General features: G+C 45.4%; 1 protein-coding gene across 1 annotated transcript in view; it reads left to right on the top strand.

Moving 5' to 3' along the window:
• The first annotated feature begins 1988 nt into the window (after nt 1-1988).
• Nucleotides 1989-20603, top strand: part of LOC147896533 (dolichyl-diphosphooligosaccharide--protein glycosyltransferase subunit 2-like) — a 66647-nt gene continuing 48032 nt past the window's right edge. The window contains exons 1-8 of the mRNA XM_087381786.1: nt 1989-2069; nt 2209-2350; nt 2438-2621; nt 2716-2805; nt 13394-13459; nt 13562-13631; nt 16512-16576; nt 16772-16826. Coding sequence (XP_087237912.1) covers nt 2048-2069; nt 2209-2350; nt 2438-2621; nt 2716-2805; nt 13394-13459; nt 13562-13631; nt 16512-16576; nt 16772-16826 — 694 coding nt within the window. The 5' untranslated portion in view covers nt 1989-2047. The remainder of the gene's footprint in view (nt 2070-2208; nt 2351-2437; nt 2622-2715; nt 2806-13393; nt 13460-13561; nt 13632-16511; nt 16577-16771; nt 16827-20603) is intronic.

Raw genomic sequence — 20603 nt, 5'->3', positions numbered from 1 at the left:
AAGCTAAAGGTTGCCTTCTCCCATACCTAAAATTGCAAGAGCTATAAACAGGTTTGTGGTAACAAATTAGACAAGTTTGAGTTAACTGATAGATTGTTATATGAGTGTTTTAGAGGTATAAAATCTATAAAGGTGAGCTTCTCTATGACAATACCCAATTTGTTGTTCAACCAAGTAAAATACTTATTATCAATAATATCAAACGGTTCTAGTGCTTCTTTGAGAGTCTCCAAAGCCAATAATTTTGATCTCTCATTATTGAACCTCTATTTTGCCATCTACTTGGTAGCCTCTTGACAATCTTGAGAATAGGCCTCTCCTTAGCCTAGAGAATAACGAGCTACTCTTTCTTTCCCCCAACAACAAAAAAAAGTAGAGTATGGACAGATTTATGAGGGGAACTAGCCTAGACTTTCTACAACTAGAGACTTCTTTGGAAGGTAAGGATTAAATGTCAAACACAGGAACAAGATGCTTCACCTTCACAAAATCTATGGCTCTATTGCTTTCAACGAGTTGGCATGGTCTTATAGCTTAATTGGTTGAAACATACTACTCATAGTAGTAGTCACCTACAACAACTAGAGAATTTGAATTGCTCCCACAGTTTGTTCTGTGCCGTGACAAAATTGTGGGCATACAATGACACTAAAGTGATTCTTCCAAAGGGCAAGATAAATTAGATAGCCACCCAATTGTCATCGGCATCCATCGAAAGTGATTCTTCTAAAGGGCAAGTTAAGCTAGATAGCCACCAAATTGTCATCAACAACTATTGAAACATCCTCTACAATGCCAAAAGATGGTTGAGAATGTTCATTGAAGTGCTGCCATATCCATTTGCATGCTTGATAGTAAGCCAATATCTTCTTCTATTAACCATTGCAAGCTTCTTGTCTAGGTTATCACCCCCAACTTTTACCTAGGCATCCCACTTTAGTTGGTTAGTGAGAGCATAGACATTTAGAGACAAATGCTATGGACTTTATTTACCATTTAGAGAAATCTTTTTGTTCTTCCCTTGAGGGAAGCTATGTGGGTTATCCTTTTAGCCTACCTTGGACAATCATCTCTATAATTCCTCAACTTGCTTTTGCCAACATGTCCTTGACAACAGTAGAGGTAGAGGAGTGACACTCCATAGAGATATTGTCCCAAGTCAATTTTGTCATATGGTTTATAATCCCAAGCCTTTGTTTGCTCTTGCAAGCTCTAGCCTGCAACCTTTCCCTCGAGGCATCATTGAAATAATCATCATTATGTAATTGTTCTTTACTTGGGCCAAGTACCGCCCGTTGAACTAGCTAATTCCTAGCAAATGAGAATATTGTATGCATCCTTAGCCTTGAATGTGCTTTAAGTTTGGAAGAAATAGACTAATAGGGTCCACCACTATCACTACACGAGATGAACCTAAGTTGCCATAAATCGGAGTACCCTTCAATCATAATACTCGCATTTGTAAGCATGGTCTTGTTACTTATTGTAGAATAAAACATGGCAACTTACCCACTCCATCTCACATGAATGTGGCATGTCCTCAAGAGATTCGATGCTGCTACAAAAGCACGACGTTGAGCTAAAGGAAACAACACTACCCTTTTCTTTTATTTTACATTAAAAAAAAAAAGCAAAGGCATCTACTGCATCTACTGCAACATAAAAATCAAGCAACAAAAGATGACTGTTTGGCACTTCAAGTTTCCCATCCCCTTCACTCCCCCGCACTCACTCATATACCCCTGGTCCACACTACGAGGGGCACATTTGCTTGCCAAGCAACAAGAGACATTCTGTAGGATTCAAATTTCAAACGCAAGCAATGAGCTCAAGTGGGCGAACTTCTTACCACCTGAGCTAGTAGGAGACATCCTGTAGAATTCGAATGCGGGAAACCACCCCATGTGGGTTGTCTTATGTTTCCATTCACAACAGACCAGACCGGCGCAGTGGTTAACCTGGGCAAGTACCTGGGTTTCCTACTTAGGTTAGCCGGTGTTATTGTTCGAGTGGAGGCGAATCCGAGAATCAGTTTCGTTTTTCAACAATGGCTTGCTCCTGTGCTGCAGGTCTGTTCCTCGTCCCATCGCATGCCCGGGCAGATGAAGTGTCAATTTTCCGTTTTCTCTCGCTAGATTGTCCCGTACTCTCATCCAATGGCAGATCGAACACCACAGAATTTCCACATCTCGAGTTTGTTCGTGGCAGGTGTAGCAGATCGGATGCGTTTGCAGCTGGGAATTATGTTTTGCCTTGCCTCCATCGCTGCTGCCAATTATCATGCATTTTCAGCGAGCGACAAGGCCGCCGCTGAACGGATTTTCATGGCTTCGGAAAGCGACAGTAGCAGGTTCTCCCTATTTTTCGATGCATTATCTCATTGGCTTTGAGTCCTAAGCGATGTTGAAATCGTCAATTCATCTGTGTGTGAAAGCAGCTTAGAGGATAAGTACCAAGCTTTAAGGTCGCTGGAAGTTATTGGAATCAAACGCGAAGAGCCGGCCACGTGTAGTCGGGTAGTCGACACTTTGGCCGCTCCTAGCCATTCATTGAATCAAATATTTTACGCTGTCAAAATAGCAGAGATTTTGCGTTGTCCATTGGCCCTGGATGACCTCAAGGTGAGTGCTTATCAAATACAATCTGTTTGCCTGGGTCGCATTTTGGCATGTATTTAGTTTCTGATCATTGTTGTTCTTCATCTTGCATATGCAGGTTGTCGCATCAAAGTTGGTGTCATCAATCAATGAAAACAGCTCTTTGTTGGATTTGCATTTCTCGGTCGGTACACTTGCAGTAATAAAGGTTGGCTTTCGAAACTTCGGCATGTTAGATACATATGTATGCATGAAGGAGAGGGTGAGTCCCAGCAAGAATAAAGCAAACTGAAAATAGACAAAAGAAAATACAAGAGGTAAAGAAACGAGACAACCCCGAAGAAAGGTTAGAAAGAAGGGTGCATGACATGAGGACCAAGAAAAAAATAAACAACAAGAGATATGAGAGAGTGAGGTGAGAGAAGGTGAAGGAGAAAGAAAGAAAGAAAGAAAGAAAGTTTATTAAAGTCTTTGGAAGCCTGGTACAAACAAGCTGTGAGGGTGGAGCTACAAAACGAGCATCCACACCAATGCAGAATGCAAAAGGCCTCATGGGCCTATGAGACAAACTGAGTAACTGATACATCTCTGAGTATCAGAGAGTTGGGGAGTGAGAAGGATCTACCTCAAGGTCTTTTACTTTTGACCATGGAACTATGAACAACTCTTGATGAGTAATGCAAGGACACCAACATATTCTTCAGCTACCCAAGATGGGGACATGGCTAAATAGCCAATTAAATTCTCAATGAGATTCTTGATTGTTGTAGAATTATACTAGTGGTATATTATATTTACACCTGGTAAACACCGAGTAAGTCATTTGGTCAACGGTTACCGGTCATCGGGAATCTTAATGTGATTACGGGTTTTGGGAATATGGTTACCATCCGTGATCACGTGATCACGTCACCACTTGATCATGACATGCATAAACTTGTTTGAAATACAATTTTTAATAATTGCTCTCACTCCTCCCATGTCTTCTCATGTAATCCTTTGATTCTCTCCAACAAACACGTTATTAGAGGAAGCCATGTTCATTTCTTTCTTATGCAAAGATGATAGACTACAGTCTTCCAGACATCTCTCCTCTACATGTCCAAAGCTATCATGCAAGCATCTATCTCTTGAATTCGTCTCTCTCCCTCTACTTGGGGTGTTTGTTCATCTTTGTATACACACAATTTTCTTGGAATTTCTATAGAACAGGACCCCTTGTGTCATTCTTCCTCTCACTCTGTTCAGCTTGATAGTAGCAGAGAGAGAATTCTGAATGATCTAACATTGAATCATCCTTTAGCATCATGTTAAGAACTTGCCCTCATTCCTTGTTTGATACATATTCTCCAAGGTATCCCAAGCTTGCTTGGAAGCCTTGGAGGAGTCGATATGAGGCACGAGGATCCTCCTAAAAGTCCAGGCAATGAGTGACAAAGCGTGGGCATCTAAAGTGTCTCCGGAATTATTCTAAAGCATAATTTAGGATGACCTTCGTTGCATTAGTTTAAGACTTTTAGGTGAGATTTAAATTTCCTAATCAAATCTTGTTGTTCTTCGTAGACTGCCCATGTGCTTGCTTTTCTATCTTCCTTCACGTTGGTAAGCTCAATAGCTCGTTGTTTGAGCTGGTTGGGGTGAGCTCTTCAGATATCTATATCTTTGTGTGCTTCAGTTTGTCCCTCCACGCTTAGCATCTGTAACAGGGAGAAACCTAACTCACTGTGTCTCCTGCTCACTACTACTTGAACCACGAGAGTAATGCACTCAAATACAAGTGGAATTGTGGAGTGAGTGAGAGCCTGAGGGAGGAATAGAATAGGCCTCTGTAGAGGGAAAAATAATTGAAATAATATCTTGCCCAAAGGCATAAATAACTAAAGGGACTAAGCACTGTATGGAGGCCTGTTGACGTGGTGCCTGCAAGACGATGTGGTGCTATGTCGTTGATGTAGGCCATGCCTTGCTTTGATGAGGTGGTTATCTACGTGGCAGTTTGACGTGGTTGCCTGCGTGGCAGCATGTGTGAGTGTGCACATGGCTGTTGACCCAGCCTGCTGATGTGGTTGCATGTGTCCCAGCTTGCGTGGATTGTTGACATGGCTGTCTGTTGACGTGGTAGTCCACGTGGTACACCTTTCGGATTTGATGGATTAAAAAAAATCCGGATTTGACGGAATTGAATCCCAAGGTCTTACGCTGACTTTTGGTGAGAATACTTGCGTCAGGTTATGATCCAAGAAGATGATTCTCCTCCGGCGTATTGGTGATAGGGATAGAGGGGAATCATTGTAAGGAAAACATCCTAGTCATGCTGTAGTGCTACGTCCTGCTGGGAGTCCTGACTCGTGTCCTCTGAACTACTAGAACCAAAGGTCGAGGCAGCACACTCGTGAGCCAAGAGATGAACTTTGACCCATAGCCTGAGATTTTGATATCCAAGGCCTGATAATCAGGTTGAACTTCGAGCTGGTGCCACCATCGTGTCTCCATTATGATATGCGTCGCCTGAGTAGGTGCAACCTTGAGTGGTCGATTATCTACCCACCCTGAGATCTTTAGAGTGGCTGAGGTGACTTCCATGTTGAGTCTCTACCTTCTGTCTTGAAAATGCGCCACTTAAGGCAATGGTATCCGTCGGCGTAAGAGTCAAATGAGCCTGCTTGGCTTCTTTGGTGGAAATGATGTCCTTGGAGCTCCTTGAATCTGGTAGGATGATGACCTTCCGACCACCAATTTGTCCATAAAACTGGAATATTGTGGGGACTTCCGAGGCTCCCCCTTCTGCTGATCTTCAAGCTTCTCGATAACCACTGATGTTGTCCTATAGGAGGTGAAGGTGTGGATGAACCACGTGATGTGGCTCCTGCTGCTTAAAGCTTTTGGAAGTGCCGGCAATCTTGCTTCTTGTGGCCCTAAGCATTGGTTGTCTTTGGAATAGGTCGCTTGTGTCTTTGCATCCAAGTACCCGCCATGGCTGCTGCTATTCTTCTTCATCCAGCTCTTCTTTTGCTGCCCATTCCCACCATCACCTGGTGGAATATTGGGACTTCTTATTTGTACCCTTGTGCATGAGCTCGAAATTCTGAGCAAGCTTGTATGCACTCTTATAATCCGGTGGCCTGAAATTGTGAACATACCATTGGAGGTTTGTACGCAGCCCATGGAGAAACTTGCTTAGCTTCTGGCTTTCCTCCAGCTGCAACTGTATGAATACGGAGTAAAATTATTGGCTTAATGACTCACTGGTCAGTGTCCCTTTGGCACAACTCATAGAACTGACTCTAAAGTGTGTCCAGGTACTGAGGTGGTAGGAGCTATGTTCTGATATCTTTCACGAATTCCGTCCACCCATAAAGAGGTGTCTCCTCGTCTATTCATAGCGGTCCTTTTGCCACTTGAGCCACCAGGTGACCGCCTCACATGTGAGGTGCATCTATGCGAGAATGCACCTCTCGTTGTCATTTGTAGGCACAACTAAAAAATAGCTTTTGAACTGATTGAGCCATGAAGTCAACACTAAAGCTTCGGCCTTACCATTGTACCTAAGAAAATTGAGCTTCCTAGGAAAAGGGGCTGTTGGTTTTTCTCCCTTCAAATCCATGTGGGTGAAGTAGAGAAATGAGAAGTTTTCGGTCCCGTTCTTCCTTCTCTTCCCGAGCGGTGTGCTCTCTGCTCCCTGGCTTCTCGAGCCTGGGTCTCTCTGAGCTCCATAGCTTCTTGGTCCTCGCGTTGTCTAAGCTTCGCCTCGTACTGTCTGACCTCCTTGACTTCTTGATCCTCGTGCTCTGTGAGTTTCTTGGCTTTTAGAGCCTTGCGATGGCATTCTTCTTTTGGCTTTTGAGCTGCTCTCACGATTTTTGGCGGCTTGCTCATGATTGATCATCTAGCATCTCTTGGAGCTGAACCATGTGGGTAAAGAAACTTTCTAATTGTTGTTGCTGCATCTGCATCATGGTGTGCATCATGGCCATCATAGTAGAAAGTGTCATTAGGGCCTTTGCGGATGGGTTCTGTTGTGGTGAGGCTTGGGAAGCGGATCCTGCCTCCTACTAGTGTTGGACATGCCACTAGTACTCATGGTGTTCTTTTTGGATCTTGTTTGTACCATAAAACAGTGGGTTGTCCCTAAATTGTACGGTGTCATCCCTTGATCGCATAATAGATTGGACAAGTATGTAGAAAATCCCTCAGTCTTCACCACCTTCAATGTGCCTAGCCTGCAAATGCGTTGCTCTCTGGGTGTACCTGTAGCTCTCCCTGCCTTGATCCACGGATGAGCCCCCCATTTGTCGGATGGCAATCCTCAGTGCATGTGAAACTCCTCACTGGGGTCTATTGATCACTCCCTCCTGTGATATTCTCAAGAAGTGGTTGTGTAGAATTGGATCTTGGTAGGGAAGAACTCGTTCCCTACCAACATGTGACGTATGGAGCTGAAATAGATCCAAGCGTATGAAAGGAGGGGAGTTAGCCCATATGAATCCCTGACTAGCGAACCATGTAAATATATGTGCATACCATGCCCCCGCTATTTAGATGACTCAAGTGCCAACCTCGATAGCCTCTAGCTAGGCAAAGCCCAAACCCTGTGAAGGTATGCCACTGTTTGAAAGAGGGCATCAATCTCCAAATGGTGTCAGGGTGAACTGTGCCTGTACTATGTGATGAGGGACTGAGGGATTACTCCAGATCATCCGGGATCCCATAATCACCTGTAACATCTCAAATCTCTTCAAGCTAGACGCTGAGAGATCACTATCCTAGAGGGTGCTACATACATGGTCGTTGGCCTCACTAGTGTATAAAATAGCCATCCCTTCGTCGAGGAGTGTGTTGGAAATGTGCCTGGAAGCTATGCCGTTGTAGCTGAGCCAGAGCTTTGTGACCTCTGTGTAAAACCTTCATGACCTTGGCTGCATGAACCCATCGTGAAAATTAGTCCTGTGAAGACTGCATTAGGTATGTGTATGATCACACAATCTCCACTGCTTCTCGTCTGTAGGTGAAACTGTGTGGATGAAGTACTAACTGCCCTTGACGTGTTGAAGATCATAACCTTGGTCTTGCCAAGGTTGATTGTCAGATCTCAGAAAAAACACCTTTTGGTGTCTATGTAGGCTTGCTGTTAAAGAGGATATGAGGACTATGTCATCCGCATACAACAATATTTGTATCATTAGGACGATCCTTCGCCTTCTAGACGATCAATGAAGGTCGTGATCTCGTCAATGTAAAGCCCAAAGAGTGTCGGTGAGAGTGGGCATCCTTGCTTCACTCCGATTGTGCTCTAAATCCAATATGATAGGCCTCTAGGGGCATGTACGCTCCCTTTGACTAACTCATGTAGACTCATCACCCCCTAGATCACGACTCCTAGAATGTGCATCTCTTGAAGTCACCTAATCATGCAGGATCGTGCGACTGTGTCAAAGGCATTCTGAAAGTCTACAAAGCAAGCGTAGACCTTTTGTCTCGATCTCTCCTCCTTGATGACGGCCCGTAGAGTAAGATATGGTCAAGAGTGGAATGCTGCTTCCGGAATTTAGCCTGTTCGAAAGCCTGTTGTCGCTGCGTCTCTGTGTAGGGGCTGATCTCTTTCTAGTATCGATTTATAAACCTTGGCCAATGTGTGACCAATTATGAGAGTGCGGTAGTTCTCAGTGTCCATGGGATCTCTTTACCCTTGATGATGTTTGGCAAGAAGGATATTGCATGTTTCATGCCCACTCTTATGGAGACCTTCTGGCGGCGCACAAAGGGGAAATGATGCTGGAATTTATGCAGGGTGACCAGCTTTGGGCTCCTATGCTCCGTCATTTGCTTTCTTTGAGATTTTCCATACTCACGTTTCTTGGAGCGACGCTTCATTTCACTTCTTTCATTCATACTCTAAGCATGATTGCTATTATATATACCCCCCTGACTGCCATGAGACAAATCGATTTGAAAAAGATTATTGCCCACTCCTCAGTAGCCCTATGAATTTTGTAACTATTGGTATGTCTAGTTGGGCGGCCTAGCGATCACCTATAGTTATGAACACACAAGGCCAAAACTTGTGCGCTAGGTGTCATCTTTCTCAAATGCGTCAATATTTCCTACCAGCGCCAAAGCTAGAGCTCACTTATAGACTTAGGATTGGGCTCTACATAGCCAGGGTTTAGGTTGTCCTCCATTACTAGTGGCTGATGTCAGTGTGGCCAGCTTGTATAGGGTTTTGATCCCTCCACCTTGGGTTTTAAACAGGGCATTTGGTCTATGAATCATAATGTAAAGTGGTGGTGGAAAGATTGTGGTAGCTTTGGAGCTGCAAACTACCTCTTCGGCAACATGTTTTATTGTGGCTGGTAATGCTTGGAGTTTTTCCTTTTGGCTAACTTCTGGCAAGAAGACATATTGCTCCTGCTGTTTCTCGCAGATGTCTAGCTTCAAGGGAATCCATGTCTCGTCATTTTTGGCATTGCCCAAGTGTGTCTCCAGGCACTGTTTCCTATTGCGTGCTTTGCCGGTATTTGGGATCTATCCACGACGACATGAGTTTGATCTTCTCTTCACAAGGGCTCATTATCGGAGTCTTTGGTGATTCGACCTTTTCCAAGTTTCACTTTTTTCGGATGTCAATATGGCAATCATTCTATGATTGTATACTCAGCATTTTTCATACTTCCCCTTTCTTCATGACTTGGGGCTCGGTGGCATGGTTATCCCTTACTGGGCCCTAGGTGTTTTATGAGGGTGAGCCTTCTTCTTGGGCACTCTCGATCCGCCGACAGGTGATAGAGCCCTGCTCTCTTGAGGATGTACCACATATTCCTTTCAAAGCTTCACATGTTTCAGTGGACACCTCTTGGGAGATTTTGGCTAGCATTTCCTCTTGGCACATTTGGAGAGCCAGATGCACAGAGGCCTTGGATGACACCTAGATACACCCATCACATGTGTTCACGGGTATTTGGAGTGACACGGTTCACACTTTGATAGCCATATGGGCCAGCATGCAGGGCCCTTCACGGGCAGCCTCTTCTAGGAGGACTGTATTTCTTCGAGTTTGGAGGGGTTCTCCCTTTTTCTCGGAGGTTGCTACCGGATTGAGATGGCACTATCAGCCCCAATCCTTTCTTTTTGGCTCTTGAGCTTTTCATGCATTGCATGGTGTATCCCATATTCCCGGATGGAGCTTGCTCTAACGGTTTTCTTTAATACTTAATAGAAGTCTCTTTTTGCAAAAAAAAAGAAGGCGATGGGCATGCTCTAGCAAAATGGCTTAACTGGCGACATTTATAGCAAGCATTAGGAAAGGAGGCAAAGCGAGGAGGAATCTGGAGAGGATGAGGCAATCCAAAGTCCACGTCTAGACATGAAGGTATAAGCTGCTCCATATCCCAAAGAACACATACCCGATTATCTCTACTTGTGACCAAGAAGTCCTACTTTGGAATGAAAAGAACACAGCCTAGCAGGGCTGCAAGAGAAGGAACATGCTGAAGAAGCGGGACCGGCAAATCTTTGAGGGTAACCCAAACAGGACAAAAGTGGAGGAGGGAGCGGGCTGGATCAAAAAAAGGATCCCAAGGCATAACAACTGCAAAGTGACATGCTCCATGAACTCCACCCAAAGTAAGCAAGTGGAAGACAGTGTCCACTGAGGCACAGTGAGCAAAATAGAATCCCTTGCCAATGAACACAAAAGAAGTAATCTTCCCGACACCCACTGCAGCGGAGGACCAAGCTTGCAAAGAAGCCACCGTCATAACTCTTCCCATAAAAGAAAGGCAAACACCAAGTTGCTGTTCCTGGTGAATACTCTAAAGGAAAGGTTCAGGGGAAAGAATTTTTTTGTAAGGAAAATCCAGCAGCAGAAGGTGAGGTTACCGAATCAGCACATAGTTGACGAAGCAAATCGTGTTGAAGTGACGAAGAGGGGAAGGCGGAAGAATCTAATTTGGCAGCCTTTACCCCTTCCAAAAGTAATGGGGAAAGGGAATCCCTTTTCTTCTTCCGAGCATAATGAAAAGTAGGAGATGAAGGGCTGGAAAAGGAAGGAGAAGAAAAGGAAAGAGGCACAAAGAACGGAGAGGGGATAAGGGTAGAGGGAATGGAGGCAGGAAGGGGCTGAGCAGAGGAGCAAACAGCCGAAGCAGAGACAAAAGGATGTACGGACTGCAGGGGCTGCACATAGGGCACCTGAAATGGAAGAGTCGATTGCAGAGATGGTACGGACAGCGGAAGGCCGGGAGCAGAGGAGGGCTGGAGCAGCACTAGGTACAGGGGGGGCAAGGGTATGGGTAGGGAGGAGGGAGCAGGAGAGCTCTCCATCTCCATCACCTCTCTACACACACACACACACACGCACGCACGCACGCACACATATATGTGTGTGTGTTGTTGGCGTTGAGGCACGGATTGGAGAATAATTTATGACTTGAAATATGGTGCTGAGTATACTTACTGCTGCAGGGAATGTCTCTGAAAGGTGCGACACATAGTCGCATGCGGAGTATGCACACAGCCACACCGAACGAGCTCCCAGCCCACCTTCAAAGCTACATAGAGGATCTGAAGTCGTCAGCTTGGTTCCAGCACAGTCTACCAATCATAAAACAACCCGCACGCTCTGTGGACGACCCTCATTAGGTGCCAGAGGTTGAATAATTTCGCTGATAATTTGCAAGGAAGAAGATGCTGCCAAAACCCCCTTATGAGAAGACCATGTTTGCTAACCAGTGCGTGAACGGCAATGCGTAGAGCTACTGCACCTTAGAAACAAGCATGCCCCCCCACGAGGTGTATGAGACCTATTTGCTAACAGATCCCAATAGCTACGTATGGGAGAAATAGCAAACCAAAAAGCATCCACAAACCCAAAAATTGTCGCCATCTAATCTAGACAATGTGCAACAATTTTGACACTTCAGAAAGCATAATCTTTGTTCTATGTACTGATTTTCATGTTCTCCTTCTACCAAACATGCCTTCTTATTTGCTTCTAGCATCATAGGCTTTCTTGTAGCAGTTCTTTCCCTCATGGCCTTCACGTCCACAATATACACACATTGGCATGACCCTTTTTTCATTGGCTTTGCTTTTTATCCTACCTTTAACTCATATGCATGTTCCCCAGTTCCCGTGATGTTCATCTCTACTCTTGTTTCTTCACTGAAAAGCATTGCAACCACCTCATGAAAGGTTAATGCATCTGAATTAGCTCTCAAAATCGTAACCAATTCATTATACCTTGGAGGCAAAGTGGTTAACAGGATAGCCTTTGAATCGTTGTCCTTCATGCGTACTCCCCATGCTTGAAGATGTTTGATTATAGCTTGCCTCCGATTCAGATGTGTTGCTAGATAGATGGTTGCCATCTCCCATCTGGAGACCAAGGAGCTCTTGCTTGAGCATAATCTTCGAGTTTTTCACTCTTGAACCGGACAATTCCTCCAGTATACTCCAATTCCGAGCTGCGGTCTTCGAGATATCTATGTGGTGGAAATATTCCATTCCAAGAGCCCTTCCCAGCAGGCCCAAGGCTTTTTCATTCTCCAAGTCCCAGGCCTGCATCTTCTCTAAGCCTTGGTTGTTGGTAGGCTTTTTTAAAGATCCTGACATGACTCCCCACAAGCCTTTCTCCATGAAGAGAAGACGTACGAACAATTGCGAAGAAGGGAAATTTCTTCCATCGAATTTTATGACAGAGGTATCAGGGAGACCTGTTTTGGACAAGGACTCCACGAGTTTTCCATGGCAACTCACATAACTGTTTATAAGCGAGCATACAGACCCTTTCACCGACCTGGCTGCTCTAATACCAATTGTTGGTGTTAAGGCACGGATTGGAGAACAATTTATGACTTGAAATACGGTGCTGAATATACCGAAATACTTGAGATATGAATTCACACCGAAGACAACTATATTCTAGATAAAGTTCAGAGATCACCACTCATCCCTACAGGGCTTGTGTGGTGGTAATACAAAGAGACAATGAGAGTCTATGACAAAAGGTAGAGTCACAAAGACTCTTAGAAAGATTGCATAAAATGACGAATCTCACTACATGAAATGACAGTCACATAGTTGTGTGACGTGCTTCTAGTATGGTGTTTCACAAATAGCTGATCCCACGGCCTCCACACACGGTCTAGAGGGAAGGTGACACATGCCTTACTACTCCAAGGAACGTCTCTGAAAGATGTGACACACAGTCACACGTAGAGTATGCACATATCCACACTGAATGAGCTCCCAGCCTGCCCAAAGAGCTAAAAAGTGTGCGTGTGTGTGTAACAAATATGGATTCCACAAAAAAAAAAGTGTGTGTATGTATACATATATATACATGCATGCATATATATGTGTGTATATATGTGTGTGTGTGTGGTTCATTAGATAGATTCCTCTGTCTACTTGTCTTATATTGAAATCTTCTGATGTTTGTAATTGCATGTTCCCTCTTTGGGGACTACTTGTAATATAGATTTCACTTTAAAAAAAAAAAGTGTGTGCGTGTATCATTATGACAATCATTTTATGATTGTCTACATGCGCGGGACTTAGATTATCTTGCTTTCTTGTCATATAATGAGGTCTTTTGATATTTGTAGCAGATTGTCCCTTTCTTTGGGACTGCTTTTTGTAATATAATGACAACTGGTTTTCACCAAGAAAAAAAGTGCGCGTGTGTGTGTACACTCACCATTTATGTGGTATTTGGTATTCTTTTTGGATATGTTCACGAAAGCCTCATTTAGAATGCTTTTTGTCATTGGCCCACTTGTAATTATGTTGAATCACAGGAGCAAGATTGGCTCAAAGAGGACTTGGTCTTAGAGAACACAATTGACATATTCAATACTATCAAGGTATTTGCCTTTAAAAAAAATGTTGTTTATTTTTGAGAGGCCTTGATGTTTTTGAAGTCTTGCTTATTGAAGCTTTTGGGTTTGTCTTTTGGCATGAATCAGACACTAGGCCAAGTTGATGGTACTTGGAAATATAGTTTGAAAGAGGGTGAATCGAGTGCTAAGGCTACTGGTAAGGATTTTGTTTAAATGGTTTTGGAAACAGGGCAATTTTCACAGATACAAAACCTTAAGGTTATTCTGTGATGTATCTAAAGTTTTTTCTTATCATTGTGTATTTACATATCTTATGTATGGACTTGATAAGTAGACATAGGGAAATTTGTGAAGAATAGAAGAGAGAGGACACAATATATAGTGATAATTAAAGCTGAACGTGGTTTTAGCAAATGAGCCACCCAAAGTTGAGATTATAGGAGATTAGGTCTTACATAGACAACACCAACTCTAACCTAGAAAGGTGAGGACGTGGCATGCTGGCCTGGCACACTAAATCACACAAATAGCTCGTATGTAATAGCTTAACTAGGCTTAGAATTTACACATGATGTTGGAAATAGAGGATAGAATCACTCACACCTGACTCCCGATCTAACTCATACAACACTCAGAGTGACGGAGAAAGAGATAGTCAAAACTCAGATATATTCTTCTACAATCGTGGGCAGACAAAAGCTCACCGGGTGAGCATGTGCAAACAGCGAAAGGTTGCTGTCAAGTGCTGAGCCACTTCTCTCCCTCTGCTCGCTTGCCTGTGTGCAAGGCAGTCTGTGCAGGTGATGGAGAATAGTGGGGGAATGAAGCCCCTTTTATAGGAGGGCAAGGAGCCCTGTAAGTTGACTGACCAGGCCAGTCTGCTGCAGCCGACTGGAGCGACCTGGTCAGGGCCCTTTTTGGGGCTGTAGGTTGGCTGACCAGACCTGGCTGGTCTGGCCCATAAGTAGACCCCCTCTGGAGGCCCTTTGCTGCTGCTGGCTGGTCCTGGTCCTGCTCCACGTGCCTCCGCATCATGCTGGTGCAGTCTTCTATGCAGGCGCAGTCCTCCATGTAGCTAGGTAGCCATTGCCCCTTTCCCCCTCCAGTCTCCTGCCCCCTTGTCCCCTCAAAACGGGAACTCACAAGTGGGGCAGTGACTTTTCTAACACCCCCTCTCAATGGCACAAGTGTGGGCCGATCCCCATGCGTTGTATGAGGTGTTCCATCTGCTCCCTGGGAAGCGCCTTCGTGAAGACATCTGAGATGTTGTCGTTGGTCGGGCAGTATATCAACTCTATGACTTCTTCGTCGATGAGTTCTCGAACAAAGTGGTAGTGGACCTCGATGTGCTTCGTCCGTGCGTGAAACACGGGGTTGTTGGCGATCGCTATGCAACTTTGGTTGTCGTACAAACCGCAGTTGCATCTTCTTGTACCACATTCATGTCCTCCAAGATTCACCTGAGCCACAATGCTTCACATGCCGCTGCACTCCGTCTTTGTAGATGAAGGGCGACAGTAGGTTGTTTCTTACTCAGCCATGACACAGCTCCTGATGTGAGTAAGAAACAATATCCAGAGGTTGATCTCTGGGTGTCAATGTCACTTGCCCAATCACTATCACAGAAACCTCCCAACTCAATGCCTCTCATATAAGTGATGCTGTAGGTGTAGGTACCCTTCAAGTACCTTAGCACCCTCATTCTTGCGTCCCATTGAGCCTTCTTGGGTGTGGTAGAGAACTGATAGAGCAATCCAACTGCGAAGGAAATATCTGGTCGGGTATTGGTGAGGTAAACCAAACTCCCCACCAAGCATCGATATAGTGATGAATCAACCGGTTGAGATGGATCACGCACACTCAGCTTCAGACCAGTTTCCATGGGAGTCATTGCTGCTTTGCAATTTTCCATCTCAAAGCGTTTGAGCAATTCCTTGCAATATTTATCCTGTGAAATAAAGATACTGCTCTCTCTCTGCTTCACCTCAATCCCAAGAAAGTATGCCTAAGTCAGTCATCTCGAACTCCTCCATAAGAAGTCTCTTGACCTGAGTAATCTTCTTTGTATGATCCCCAGTAATGATGAGGTCATTCACATATAAAAATTAATACCAGCCGCAAATCCCCCTCTGTGTCGAGATACAGATTCGCCTTTGATGGACTCCGTTGAAGCCTGATCTTCTCAAAGAAAACATCTATCCGCTGGTACTAAGCTCTGGGGGCCTGTTTCAGCCCGTATAGGGCCTTCTTCAGTTTGCAAACTTTTGATGGAATCTGAAATCCTGGTGGCTGTGCCACCTTCCTCAACATTCTAGGTAACTCTTGAGTCCTCAGTCCTCACATGTAAAGCCTTCAACCTTGTGCTGTATCTTTGTAATTTCCTTCTAACCATGACACCCATGACGTCTTTGAAAGCTGCCCATGTGTAGGGCTTCCGGGATGAAATCCTCATCTTCAACAAAGTGTGGGCATAATGCATGTCATCATAAAAGGATCTTGTCCTCATCATCCATTAATCTCCTTCCAAAGATGAGAGCCATTCTTCCTGCTTAAGAGGATTCTTGGTTTCTCCTTTGAATTTGTGGTCCGTCAAAATATCCTTTAAGTGTCTACCACACACTTGTCCAACCAAGCCCAATGATGTATAAAAGACAAGCCATCCCGGACCACAGATGGTAGGTGAAACAACCAACGTAACTAGCCACGAAAATGGAATGCACAAATACAGTTTATCCGTTCAATCACGGGTGATGGCACTCAGATGAACCTCCCAGCCAATCTCTTTGACAACCAGCTCGATATCATTTTTTAACATATTTATTCACCTGCAAGTTGTACACGAAGCCCACAACTCCCTAGATGGTTCTACATGGCACATGCCACATTCCTACCTTATTCTTTTTAAATTTTCTCTTTTACTCATAATTTTGTCTAAAACTGCTTACAAAGTCCCTTCTTTCCTTTGTTTTTTCCTGGTTCTATAGAAAATGTTAATTTGTAAGATTGGATATATTCTAGTCTTATGGAGGTGTATATATGGGCTGGTGTTTCACATTTATTTTTGTTTGGATTACAGGAATTGCTTTACAGACACTTGCAAGTCTGATACGCATTACAGGCCCTGCTATCGAGGAGTCTATGGTGAGTATTTTGTTTCATTATGTCCCCCCCCCCCCCCCCCCTTCCCTTTTTCTTAAAACACAAAAAGATAGAGAGAGAAAATAAAATTAGAAAAAAGAAAAAGAAAAGAGGCACCCCTGCAGCCCCGCCCTTTGAGCTGTCCTGGTTTGGAAGCATGTATGATCTTACTTCTTGTTTGGTCTCTCCATTTTGCAGATTCATCCTATCAAGGGTGTTGTAAGCAAGCTATTTGAATCTATTGAGAGCTACGGTACAGCTTTTGAAATCATCACTTTGTGAAAGGGGCTTGTGCCTTGTGTTCCGTGTGGAAATGTGGCAGTGTAGCGAGAAACATACACTTTTCAGCGAATGTAGCAATAGATTGGTTTGTTGCTTATTTGGAAGGGATGGAATAATTTGATTTATAAAGACTATCTAATTTTACCTTGAGGTCACTCGGTAGGTCCTAAATTCAAAAATGCAAAGAGAGGCAGTGTGCTCTTTTTTCAAAACAATTGCTTAGAAAGAAAAGGATGAAAGAGAAGTTTAAGGATTAGTATGAGCAACAAAAATGGCATATGAGACAAAAAGGCATATAACATGGCACGAAAGGAAAGCCTTAGTGCTTCTCCCATACTAACAAAGGAAGCCCATGTTAGAGGTCAACATCTCCTGATGTCACCTAGAGAGAGAAGGCTTTGCTTGTGGGTGTGCCAGCGCAATGAGTGAGGATAGTGTAGATGAGTGAGGGCTTGTGTTGTGGGTGTGCCTGCCCCCCTGAGGGTAGTCTAGGGTAGGCTGCGGGCTGTCCTTGAGCCCTTTATAGAGCAGTGTGGAGGTGGGGCAGTCAGCCTTGGAGGTGTTTAGAGAGTCGGCTCTCAGAGCTCTATCACGGAGTTCTTTCAGCTAGATCACATGGACCCCAACGAGACGAGGCCTCGACATGACCGTGACCCGGAACCCGACCTGACAGCTCAGACAGAGGGTCGACACACAGATCACACTTGGAGACATCCCCTCCTTGTTTAGAGTTGGAGCCCGACCGACGGGGGTCACAGAAGCCCTGGTTAGACGTAGAGCTACGACCAAGAGACGTGCCAGGACCACACCTCTGAGTGGCCGACAACACTCTATTGCCGACTTCATGCCTCCACTGCCTCATCCATCCTGATATCTTGCTGTTGCTGGGGATGATGATGATATTGATGATGATGCTGAGATTGATATATAGTCGACCACCGACATCACTATGTTGTACTTAGGACTTAGTACTGCCATTCTGCATTTTTGGCATTTTGCATTTTGCATTGGTATGGACGCTCGTTTAGTAGCTCCACTACCACAGCTTGTTGTATCAGGATTTTCACAGTCTCATAGACCCATCGGTCTTCCGAAGACTTTAATAAACTTTCTTTCTTTCTTTCTTTCTCAGCAGCCCCTGGGAGGGCTGCTACCAGGTCCTTTTATAGGGCAGAGGTGGGTTGGCCCACCCTCTCTTGAGTCGGCCATATAGGCCTGTTGGGTCGGCCACCTTGCAGGCTGGTCGGCCAGCTTGCCCTACCCGACTGGGGCTGGGGGCTATATATAGGCCCCCCCTCAGCCCTCTTTTCAGCATCTCAGTCTGGTGCCTGGTGGAGCAGCATAGCCAGCCCCCTGCAGCACTTCTGGAGCAGGTTTGTGGAGCAGTCCATCCACTCTTTTTGCGTCTAGTTGGTGAGGTTGTTGAGCTGCCCAGTGGAGCTCTCGAGCAGCCGGTTTGTGCAGAGGTTTTCAGTTGTAGCGGGGCTTTTCTAAGAGATCACTTGCAGTTCTCTTGTGCCTTTCTCTCCTTCTCAGTGTGGTGTGCGTGAGTCGTGTTCTCTCTCTCTCTCTCTCTCTCTCTCTCTTCTATTCATTTCCGCTGCACTTCTCACATGGTATCAGAACCACAGTTGGCTTGAGACCCGAGGAGCGGAGGGAGTGTTGAGCCAGCACACAGAAAGGAGTTTTAGGGTGCTGTTCGGAGGTGTCGTTGAGGAGGAGCGTGTATGAAGAGTGGACTGTTCGGGTGTGCAGCAATCTCCAACCTTCTAATAGCACGGGGCGCCGCTAGCAGGCTTTCCAGATCAAGATGGAGGATTGCTTGCTTGTTTGTGGCAGCAGGACCTGCCGATCAGATGCACCGAGCAGGGAGTCATTTATAGAGGCTGGCTTGCGCCACGAGCTGTTCCCCGCTAACTCAGGTGACAGTATGTTACGAGTTTGTATTCTGTTTCAACTTTATGACTTGGTAGATCCAGAGGTGGTCTCCTAGTGTTCTGCTGCAGCTATTGTCTAATGCTGCTGGAGATCCGTATGGGTCAGTAGATTGCCATTGCGGGAACCTAGACACAGTTGATTGATCCTTGTGAGCTGTTATATGCCCGTTGTCATTGGAGCATTGAAGTTCATCGATCTGGCGATCAGTAGCAGTTAGGGGCTTTAGAGGGGGCTATCTAGCTTTGTGATACAGGTGCCCATGCAGGGAAGCATACCTCGAATCGGTGGCAGTATCAGTCGGATTATTGTTCCAATACCATTTGTTGGAGTCATGTTCCAGTACCAGCATTTGGATTGTTTTACCAAATGACCCAGTGTACCATTACCAGACCAGAGGAGTGTACTTAGCACCTGTGGCTTGGAAGCAACAGTTCCAGGTTTCCAGCGATCGTGTTGAGACGGTTCGTGCCAAGAGGGGGCTTCTTCGACAGTACCTATGACGGTCTTCAATGGTGGAGTATCACACGATGGATTCCTCCAGCTGTTCCAGCGGCACACCCAGCTTCCTGGCATCTCTGTTCCATCCAAGAGCTGAGAGGGGGTGCTAGAGGTCAACATCTCTTGATGTCACCTAGAGAGAGAGGGCCTTGCTTGTGGTTGTGCCCGCCCTGTGAGTGAGGCTAGTGTAGATGAGTGAGGGCGTGTGTTGTGGGTGTGCCCCACCGTGTGAAGGTAGTCTAGGGTAGGCTGCCCACCATGTGTTTGTAGGGCTGCAGGCAGTGGCAGCCTGGTTGGGGTTGGGGCAGGAGGAGAGGCTCCCTTTAGGGCTGCCCTTGAGCCCTTTATAGAGCAGTGTGGAGGCGGGGCAGGAGGGTCGGACCACCCTCTCTTGTGTTGGCCATATAGGCCTGTTGGGTTGGCCACCTTGCAGGCTGGTCGGCCAGCCTGCCCTACCTGACTAAGGAAGGGCTGGGGGGCTATATATAGGCCCCCCCTCAGCCCTCTTTTCAGCATCTCAGTCTGGTGCCTGGTGGAGCAGCATAGCCAACCCTCCGTAGCACTTTTGGAGCAGGGTCGTGGAGCAGTCCATCCATTTTTTGTGCCTCCAGTTGGTGAGGTTGTTGAGATGCCCAGTGGAGCTCTTGAGCAGCCTGTTTGTGCAGAGGTTTTCCCCTAGTTGTAGCGGGGCTTTTCCCCTAGTTGTAGCGGGTCTTTTCCCAGAGATTGCTTGCAGTTCTTGTTGGCATTCTGGAGGTTTTTGCACTCCCTCATGGGGGGCTTGATTGATCTTAGGTTTGTGAGAGGCTTCTCTACGTGGTGGATGATGGTCTGTGATTGGTCCATGCATGAGGTTGAGCAATGGCCAATACATGGACATTGTAAAAGACACTTGGCATGAATCTGAATGCTTCTCGGTGCATGGCGACCCTTGGCGATCGTGGAAGATACTTCCAGATTCAATGGCGGTGAACTCTGGGGCGGTTGATCATTCTACATAGTCTTGGAAGGTTGATGGCCGCGGTCCTTTTGTCCAAGCCCTCGAGGCTGTATGTGTCTTTGTCTCTGTAGTAAGTTCTTTGAACAGCTTGATAGGGTCATTAGTCAGTCGTCCTGAGTCATTGTATCCTGCTACAAACCTGGTCGGGTTGCGCAGGGAGTCTCTGATAGTTATAGAGTCTTGTAATAAGCACATAGTGCTTCTCGGGTGATCTATATTTGACGTGAGGACTTGTTTCATGATACATGCAATATCTCTATCATTTTATGCTCGACTACGTTCCAATTTTGTATGATCTATAATTTCGTATGC

Source organism: Dipteris shenzhenensis, chromosome 11 (genome assembly GCF_047967505.1).
Source record: "Dipteris shenzhenensis isolate YYH24624 ecotype China chromosome 11, Dip_SZ_1.0, whole genome shotgun sequence".
Taxonomy (NCBI): domain Eukaryota; kingdom Viridiplantae; phylum Streptophyta; class Polypodiopsida; order Gleicheniales; family Dipteridaceae; genus Dipteris; species Dipteris shenzhenensis.
This window is presented reverse-complemented; position numbering and strand designations above follow the sequence as displayed.